Source organism: Nestor notabilis, unplaced genomic scaffold (assembly GCF_000696875.1).
Source record: "Nestor notabilis isolate BGI_N333 unplaced genomic scaffold, ASM69687v1 scaffold5858, whole genome shotgun sequence".
Lineage (NCBI taxonomy): Eukaryota > Metazoa > Chordata > Aves > Psittaciformes > Psittacidae > Nestor > Nestor notabilis.
The window spans coordinates 31,404-41,408 of NW_009940549.1; the positions used below are offsets into that span (position 1 = coordinate 31,404).

Sequence of the window (10,005 nt, forward strand, 5' to 3'; positions counted from 1 at the left end):
AAAGAAAGTTTCGTTTTCAGTTGTCTGCTCCCGCACAATTGGTCATTAAGTTCAGCAATCTTGGGATTAAGCTGAAGGAGTCGTAATTAAAAAACCTAAGTGTCAAATATGGTTGTGGGACAGTCGCAATCATTTTACAGACATCAGAACTGCAAAGGAAACGCTGGTGGTAAAACTAGTTTCTCTGTTCCTTCCCTGAATCTCATGTATTTGTAATACAGAAACCCCCAGTTCCTTACTTTTCTCCCACACTCCTGTGTTCTGAATGCTAATCACAGGACACAGAATGTTCACAGAGGGAAGGTATATGCCTCTCTTCTATTTCAAGTATGGACACATCCTTTTAATTGCATGCAGACAGCAGATGGTATGGCTTTTGTGGCGTCATGAACTCCAGCACAATATAGTCAGCCACTGCACAGCATGGTACAATTTAAAGCTGAGTAAATTTGGGGAGAGTGAAGGGCTAGGGGTGGGAAGGCAGTAATTCCTAGGACATTTGTTCTGTTTTGATTTTACAAATTGACCGTGATTTTGTTCTGCTTCACTCTTGTTCACTTTCTGCATCTGCTCTAGAAAACTCTTTTCCTGCCAGGAACATATCCCCAAACAAATGTTTTAAAAAGGATTGTTGTCAACATCAAAACCCAAATCTCCATTTGAGAGTTTCGTGTTTTCTTTCATATGAAATGTAAGATTTTCAAGTTACTTTCTCTCAGACTTCAGAAGAGGAAGTAGGTAAAAGACCAACCCAGAAATAATACGAATTCCCAACTAATGAACATGAGGTAAGCTCTTTTCTATGCACAGGTGTAATCTCTCATAAAACTGATTCAGAATTTTCTGAAGCTTTTTCTGGTCAGAAAATTCTTTTCCATTAGAAGTCCCCTTCTCGCCTGATTCAGACTTTTCACCCATCAGTCAATGTGTTATTCTGAATCCCTCTCATTTTTCCCCGTAAGGAAAAGTGTTGAAACTGCAGAAATTTTCCTAAGGCAGGGAATGTTTTCCTATTCAAAACTCACATGTCCTGTGTATTCTGTCATTGGTTTAAAGGCTGTACAACTTACAGAGAGCAGAGGCTTTGTACAGGAGAAAGCAGCTTAGTAAGTAAAATTGAAAAACATAATACAAATTAGAGAGGATTCTTTCAACTGAATTGCAACATACCCTGACAAGTGATATGCCATTAAATATGAGTACATAGCAAATATATTTAAGTTTAAAGAAACCTTAACCCCCAACAGTTACTAATTTAAGGGGTTATTGCAGTATGCTGTGACAAAACATTTGGATATAGGCAGACTTATTTCTAGTTCCTCTTGAATTTGATGCTGGTATGACATAATCTACATCCAGTCCCAAATCTGTGAGGCTGCATCAAGAGACAGCCAGTATGTGACCATAAGAGAGAGGACTCGTAGGAGGCAGCATTTGCCAAGAGGCACCATTCTGTCTCAGCTCAGTCCAACAGCTTGCAAACTACACTACACCCTCCAACGTGCAGGATTTAGAGCTGAGGGAGTGTACAACTGACTGTGTGAACTCGAAGACAGTGTTACTGATGTTAAAACTATTAAATGTAGCAATGCTTCTACTTTGTAGAGTTTAACCGTAATGATATACCATGATTTATGAGATTTAACATTTTACTGAAGTTTCATTCCATGAGTGAAGTTTGTCTCGTTCTCTGACAGAGTGCAGCGTGGACAGAAATTCAGAAATGGTTAGATAGAATACATTAATGTGAAAGTACACCAAGGAGAGCAGTGGTGAAGTTTAGTGGACCTTTGTTTTCCATGTTTTTAATCACCCAGCCTATGTTCCTGTTCTTTTTCTGAACAGTTTCTTGATTCTAAATAGACATGTTCTTGTATTAGAGTGTGGGATTAAGTTAACTGCATTTAAGAAATGGAACCCACTTTGCATATAGCAACACTCGTTCAGCTTGTGTTATGTATTACTCCAGACTTCCATAAAACTGGGGGAAAGGGGATTTTCTTTTTTGATTTTCTGTTCCTTCCCAAATTCATTATTTAAATAAAATAAAATTCCAATCTATGATGCCATTGTCACATAAATCTTAGGAATGGTTTTCTTCAGATTAAAAATTGTATCCTCAGCCAGTGAGTGGAACTTTGCCAATCCACAGCAGCTGGGAATTTCCTACCCTGCTATCTGTGTGTGCCAGTGGATTTGATAGGCATAGGACACCTCCTGTATGCATTCTAAATTACCCAGCAGACTCCCTGACTTTTAACATACAATTATCTTGCATAAATCAGAACTCTGCTGCTTCAAAATACAGTTTTTATACTTTGTGCAAACACTTACTAAACAATACAAAACTGTTTGTCTCTTGATGTTAAATAAGGTATGGGAAAATAGTGCCATGGACATATCTAATGTACTTTACATCTGAGTAGTGTAAAATATTTTATAATTCTTTTTTACTGTGTGGAGATAAGGGTAAGACATGTGCAGGTGCAGTGATTTACCCAGAATCCTGTCACTGCCCATATCCTGCCAGGATTACTTAGGAATCTGTGCAGCTTGTTTCATATTTTCATATTTTAACTGATATAGGGTATGCTTCCAAATAGAGCAAGGATGTCATCTCCAGACACTGCTTTGAAGCCGTTTTCTCCCTGTTTCATTATAACATATTTTACCATTATTCTATCCTGAATGCAAAAATCAGTGGAATCTTGAAAGTAAAAATATATCACTTTGTTTAAATATGCACTAACATGAAAACTGAGCTTTTGTCCCTGATTTCTGCTGATCTCCACATTATTGTCAAGGATGTATAATTGAATTATAACCTTGATTTTCATACAGGTCAATGGCATCCATGCTAGTGACTCACACATATCATAAAAGTGTATTTCCAAGGGGTGTGGATATATGTGGGCTGAACAGCTTGGGCTGGTTTATAAAAACCAGGGCCTCAAGCCATCTGCACATCTCCATTCTTTGTTCCAGCTGCTATTCTGCTCTACCAGCCACATCACCAGGGCAACATGGCATTTACAGGCAAATACGAGTTTGAAGGCGATGAGAACTATGATGACTTTGTGACGAAGATTGGTGAGTATGTTGTGGGTGTAAGACTTAAAGGTTATAAATTAGTTAAAAAGAGGGGGTTTTTTTTATCTTTTAAAGTGTTCTTTACTGAAATGTGCTGAGATCCACAGGCGCTAAAAGTGGTAGAAGTGCTCTACACTTCAGCAAGGAGATTCAGTTTTCATTCTTACAAGAAGCACTGCCAGCTGCAGGAATTCGTCCTGTTCTCTAGAAGCAGTACTCCCTTTCAGTGGCAGCAGAATGAAGGGCCAAGTTGCTTGCAGTATGATGACTGTGAAGGTCACTTTTACTGTCCCATTCATAAGTAGGAGTATAGATATAGTATGACAAACCAAAGCTTGGCAAAATCTTACACAGGAACAGGTGTCTGTAAATGCTTTCAGAAGACTCTGCAAACCCGTTTCAGAGATTACGCCATGAAAGATTTTAGGCACACTATGACCTGTACACATAAGTTCAGTGCTTGTATTCAGTTATCTAAATAGCACAAGCACATAATGAATAAGCATGTGCAGCTCTATAGCAAAGGCACATACAGAAGTTCATACATGTTAAATTGCATGCATCTGCACGTGGAGGTTAATAGAAGGGGTTATTTGCATATACGTTGCATCTATACATGTATTCTGTGTATCCTTTCTCAGGGAAAAGAATGCAAGACTAAAACTTACTATTTTAGCAAATGCACTGCCGTACATATAGTTTCCTTTATACCAATCATTTAAACTCAGAGCTTTGATATTGCTGAGGACAAACATACCATTAGCATGCTTCAATTCAAATACAGCTGGTAAGCTATTAGATTTGATAAACTGTATATTTCTGTTGATTAAGGTCTCCCCAGTGACAAGATTGAAATGGGAAGGAATAGCAAAATAGTCACTGAGGTGGTGCAGAATGGAAATGACTTCACCTGGACACAGCATTTCCCAGGAGGCAGCTCCACGACCAACACATTCACAGTTGGCAAGGAAGCAGACATGGTGACAATGGGTGGTAAAAAGTTCAAGGTAAATTCATTTAGCTCTTAAGTTCTACCCTGTCTCAGTTGTTTTTTAATTTAGGGTGGAAATCAAATGTGTCTCAGAGACATCTTCCTTAAATTGTTTTTCTCATCTGTCATAGCTTAGAAACATAGAATTTTTCCCCATTTCTTGATGTCCCTCGCAAAATATCTAAATCTGGTTTTAAATAGAGCTAGAGCTTCAGAACTGTATGTACCAATAAAGAATGAGGGTAGAGTGTCAAGCATCTACTGGTGTTGCAGCTCAAGCAAAATAGTGCTCATTGCAACTCTTTATAGTTGATTGGCAGCTGTGCCCAGCACCTGCAGCATGCTGAGGGGAGTGCTGTGGTCTCTAGCTTTGCCCATGCCTGTCTGCAGTGCTCACCTTTTGAAGTCACCTGTGCCTGAGCCTTAAACAAAAGGTGTAACATGAAGGTAGGAAAAAAATATCTCTGTATCCTCCTTCCTATTAGAAGTACAGAGCAACCTGCAACTTAAGCAGCCTCTTGCAAGATGGAAGATTATGCAGTACTGATCTGCTCATGTCATGGACAAAATCTGGATACCAAACCTGCTGTAAAATTGTTGCTTTATTTACCTTATTAATTTCTCAACTATTTAAAGGGATAAGACAGTTTGGGACAGCTAAACTCCACATTTGTGAGGTGTCCAAAGCCCTGCAATAAATTACTGGATAAATGCTTTATACGTATTGAAGAGACAGGAAAACCAGTAGTTGTGTCAGGGAGCTGTGGCAAACAGAGCATAGTAATAGCATTGCATGATTTCCAGGCGGCTTTTTTAGTCACACCTTTCTGATTATGAAAGGTAAAAAACTATGTCTTTGGCTTTGAGAAGTCTTTATGAAACCTGACAGGTAGAAGATGACACAATTCTACTTGGTCAAACTATTGCAGAGTTAACAATTCTGAAATGCTACAAATTCCGTTCTCTTCTTTTTGGCCCTGGCACTTCAGCAATTCCAAAGCCTATTAAGTAACTGAAGATGGAGGCAGAGTAAATGACTCAGCAAAGAAACCACTGCCTTTTTAGTATAGTGTCACTAAACAATACCTAAATGTATTTTGGTAAAATGGTTTTCTTGTACCACTCTTCATTTTGAAAATTACTTTTTTTTCACCTTTAAGTATAACTAGCTCATCTGTCTTTATTGCTAAAAGCATAGGTGAAACTGGCTAGTTACATACACAAGACTGATTTTATGATGGAACTACATATCTAGTTTTGATGGTCAGCTGAGCCACTGTGGGGTTTGTGACCTTCATAGTAGCATCCTGGCATACTTCCATACAGAAGCAGCTCTTAACAGAACAGGATCTGGCATAAAGATCCACATCACTTGTGCAGAGTGACTTCTGTGCTGCTTGCAACAGGTTATTGGTATCTACTTGTTAGATGTACTGTTAGAGGAACAGTACATCTAACACAGAATAATAGAAACACAGAAACTGTGTTTCTATTCAAATTGTGAACATATAAGAACTGAAGCACCAGGATTTTAGTCTTGTTCATGAAGCTGCGTGTGTAAGACACAGCTACATTTTTAAAGGTAAAAACTTTAAGCATCAGGTGTACAGATGTTTACAGTGATAATAAAAATGCCAGTAACCCCAGGGAACATTAAACCTTTCTCTATTACAGGCAACTGTAAAAATGGAAGATGGGATATTAGTAGCTGATTTTCCCAACTATCGTCATACTTCAGAGATTTCTGGAGGAAAGCTTGTGGAGGTGAGTTCTCAAATATCCAGGTTACCTTATAAAAACCAAACCAACAAACAAACAAAAAAAAACCCCTCAAAAGCAGCAGTCTTAAAATTCTGAGTTTCAGACAAGTGAGACAATTGTTCTCCAGAAGCAGTAAGTGATTCCTTTCAGGGAGGGTGAGCATCCTTTGTTGATTCACAGAGTAACTTACTTGTGATTAGTCTCTGTTGAAGATACACTCAGACAGACATAAATGGCACAGACATAAGTCAGTTCAGGAAAATTTGTGAGAATCAGAAAACATGATGTTTGACAATCCTGTTTTACAAGTTTTCTGTAAGTATTGTCGTTTAAGTAATCTAACAAAGCTGTGTTGCCATTTTGTTGGTAACTTGGAGTTGATGAAGCCATGTCTAAAACAGGATACATTTAAGTTATCCCTAAACCACTATAACTTTAATGTAAGAATAGTTTTGCACTGCATATTTCAGACTTGACAATGACATTAAGCTTATTTTTTAGATGTCTTCTACAAAAGGGTAAATGTTGCTTCAGTAAAGGGCAGTTTCTGTGAGCCAGTCAGCAGGTCTTTTCATTTGTGACACTGAAGCTCTAATTGCACTGTTCAACCCAATTTTGGTTTGTTCTTTATTCCAGATTTCTACTGCTTCTGGTGTAGCCTACAAAAGGATCAGCAAAAAGATTGCTTAAGGCAGTGAAGCCAGTCTCTTCCAGTGCACTGGAAAACATTCAACAATACAAATAAATAGAGCACGGATTGTCTTTCCCTCTTTTTCTTTGTATTTACAAACATGAAGAGTTGGTTTTCAGAGTAATGTTATCCTTAACGTAAATCTTACCCCATTCCTAAAGATCTGACAAATACTCAGAAAATTTGAATGCAAAAATCAGAAGATGCAACAAAGCATTCGACGAAGCTGTCCAGTCTAAGTATTTCAGGGTATGAGATGTACTTGGCCTTTTCAAATGTTGTCTTCCACCTACTTAATAGAAGCTCTATTCAGCTTCTGTCTAAAGAATAGCACAGTACTCTGCCCAAAGTGTACATGAAAATGCAAGACCTGATGAATGTCTTTTGCTCTATTGCTGGTTGGAGGACAGAAATTTAGGAGCTTGAAAACGAGAGAAAGTCAGTTTATCGCTCATTAAAAGATGCACTTTCATAGTACTATCTTGGTTTTCTCATTGTCATCAGTATCCCCTCTTGACCCAAATTTCTAGAAGATATTTAAGGTTTTACAGACAGGCTGCTATGAAAAAAATGTGGAGTCTTATTTTCTAAGTTCAATCCTGTTGTTTACATGAACTGCATGTGAAAATCCATTTTCTTGACACAGCAGGATTTAAATATAAAAGCTTTGGGATTCACTGTTCCAAATTGCTTCTGGCCAATACCAGGTCCACAAAGATTTTCCCTTTTCATACTCCTTTCTCCAGCTTCTATTGCCTTCTGGATCCACCTAGCTGTTTGCCCTCTCAAGCTAATCAGCCAGGGCATGTGTCTTGACTATACAAAATTAATTTTCTGGTTGGGTACACAACTGCTAATGCCAATCATTTTGGTATGTTGTATTAAAAAAGGCTTTTAGTTCCTTATCTTTTTTCCTCAATAAAGTTTACTAAATTTTCCAGCTGCAACAAGGCTTCATGCCAACTCCATCAGTTTACCCAAAACAGGCTACACATGTCTTATGACCAGGTGTTGCTCAATGCATTACTTACTCTCCAAGGCAAAGCATAATGCTGAACTCTAATAAAACACAAGTCAAATCTGAAACCTGTTCAACCTTGAGACGTTCCTTTGGTACTCGCACAAACACACAGACCTACTGATTTAATAGGATTTTGTTGAAATTCAGCCTTTTCGGTTGTATGAGGTGATATTGAGAAGTAATAAGGGATCTCTCCAGGCTTAACTCCTCGTTTGAGGTGAAGTCAGCTAGGACATTCCTCTGCAAATATGACATCTTAGAACATTTGGGTTTAGAATATGCCTGTTGTATTCAGCACTTTTAACGAATTACACAGAATAACCCGTAGAGTTGGGCAGAGGTAGACACTGGGCAAGTGTTATACGAAACTAAAGCTTATACTAGAATTAAAGGACAGTGCTGTTTTGTCTGAACTATTCATGTCCCCAAGAACCTCCTCTGAAGCAGAGGATGCTGATACCTGATGATTCCCTGCTTTGAAAACAAAATGAAACAACCCGCCACTAATTCCAGTTCTAGATGCAACTACATTTAGCTTACACAACTGGCACATTTTGTTTTCATGTTCTGCATGTTATCAACTCACTCCCCATTATACAGACAACAATGCTTTGAAAGGAAGGGTGAGGATTCTCATCTAGGCTCTCTAGAAAGCCCTTAAGGGATGCTTTCACATGGGAAAAAAGCATAGCAGCAGAGAGGGCAAAATAAGAAAGTGCTTGAGGGGTGAGGGAAACCCAGTTGTCACCAAAAATCCACCACTGTTTGGCCCACAATTGCTGGTACCTAGACTTCTCAGTAGAAAAACAGCACTAAGCTAAATTTTACTCACCAACACCTGTGCACTTTACTAGGGAGTTGATTATACTGATCAAAGAGCATTATATACACTTTAAATTGTTCACTACAGCATGTAAAACTTGCTAAAACAAAAGGATCAAACAGTGGCTTTGACAACTTTGCAAACACCAAGTTGTGGCTTTCTTACAAATAGGGAGAGGGTACTAGTTTCCTGTTTAAAAAAGCAGCAAGCTGCAGCTGCAAGATTTTTTAAGTTCATTTTAACCTTTGGTGCCTGATAACATTAGCAGACTTTTTCTACCTGTATCCTTTGTCAGGACTCACTAATATATTTGGGGGTTTTATTTTAATACCAGCTGTCTCATTTGGCTACGGTTACCTGTGCAACATCCTCCCATGTAAGGGAGTAACTAGTGCCATAGCCCATTTTGTATTGTGAGCCACATTTTGCTGCATTTGCTTCTGCAGCAGCCTTTTTTACTTCCAAGTCTGCCAGGGAAGCTGTAGAAGTTAATCAACTTGTGAAAATTGTGATCTATGACTATGCTGCACTGACAGCATCAAGCAGCACAAGCACAGGGTGGGAAGTGTTGCATGCATTTGTTTAAAAATTAACTCAGCTTTGCATGCACCTCTGCAGCTCCCTCCAGACAGAACTGTAGTAAAAAGTCTTCAGAAAAGCAGCTTTATGTTGGCTGAACTCTTATATTTGCTCCTCCTGAAGAGGTGTTTCTACAAAAGAAAAAACAAACAGACAGAGACATGAAAAAGTATTTACTTAGAAATTAAATGTGCAGAACTGCCATCAACATTCAAGGCATTCTGGAGAGAACTGTCAGGCAAAGCAGTATTAAGCCAACACAAATTCTAATAAATCCTTTTCCCTTTCAGAGCCTGCTGTTGGACTTAATCTGCCCCATCTCCACCCATGACACAACAGCACAAATGGAACCTAGATGTCAATGGACAATTCCTGCTTAGAAGACACAGCCACCAGAAGAAAGACTGAACTAATAGCTGCATTCTCCTATTCAGCCTGTCAACCTCCTCAGGTAAGATGGCACCCCCAAGATGCACTGGCCATCTGATCTGGAACAATCTGTTCTTTTATGTCTCCACCTTGTCTCTGCCCATTTTCTGCCTTCTTTGTGCAGTGATCAAATTCCTGATCTGTCTAATCCTTCACAATTTATTTTCTGGCAAAGCCTTTCCATCATGTGTCCTACCACTCTTCTGTAAAACATTATGAGTGCTCAGATCAAGTATTTTGAAGGTGTAGACATATACTTTTTGCTAGCTGTTAAAAACTAAGGAGAAACCACAAAAAGAAGAGGGTACTTCAGCTGTCCTTGCTTATTGGAAACTTGGCAACTATTTTCACCATTGAGCACAATGGCAGTCCAAAGTATAACACTGCACATGATGCAAAGTATAAGGGTGATAAAAACCTCCCCACAATATTACTGTCATGTGTATGTTGTTCTTTAAGACTGTCAAAAGAAAAACACACATTGAAGTCTTCTGAAAATAAAGTTTAATATAAATACAAAGCCAACAGGATAAAAGACTAAGTTATCTAAACTTCTAGACTAATTTCTGATGAGTGCTGCCTCCTCAGCTACAGTTTGCATTTAAAAAAATAAGAAGAAT

The 10,005-nt window shown here is 38.5% G+C and overlaps 1 protein-coding gene across 1 annotated transcript; it reads left to right on the forward strand.

Moving 5' to 3' along the window:
- The first annotated feature begins 2,980 nt into the window (after positions 1 to 2,980).
- FABP6 (fatty acid binding protein 6, ileal) lies at positions 2,981 to 6,588 on the forward strand. Its single transcript, XM_010020413.1, has 4 exons — positions 2,981 to 3,090; positions 3,922 to 4,097; positions 5,756 to 5,845; positions 6,479 to 6,588. The coding sequence occupies exons 1-4, from the start codon at positions 3,024 to 3,026 to the stop codon at positions 6,530 to 6,532; spliced, it is 387 nt and encodes a 128-aa protein (XP_010018715.1). The 5' UTR covers positions 2,981 to 3,023; the 3' UTR covers positions 6,533 to 6,588.
- Positions 6,589 to 10,005: the final 3,417 nt, after the last annotated feature.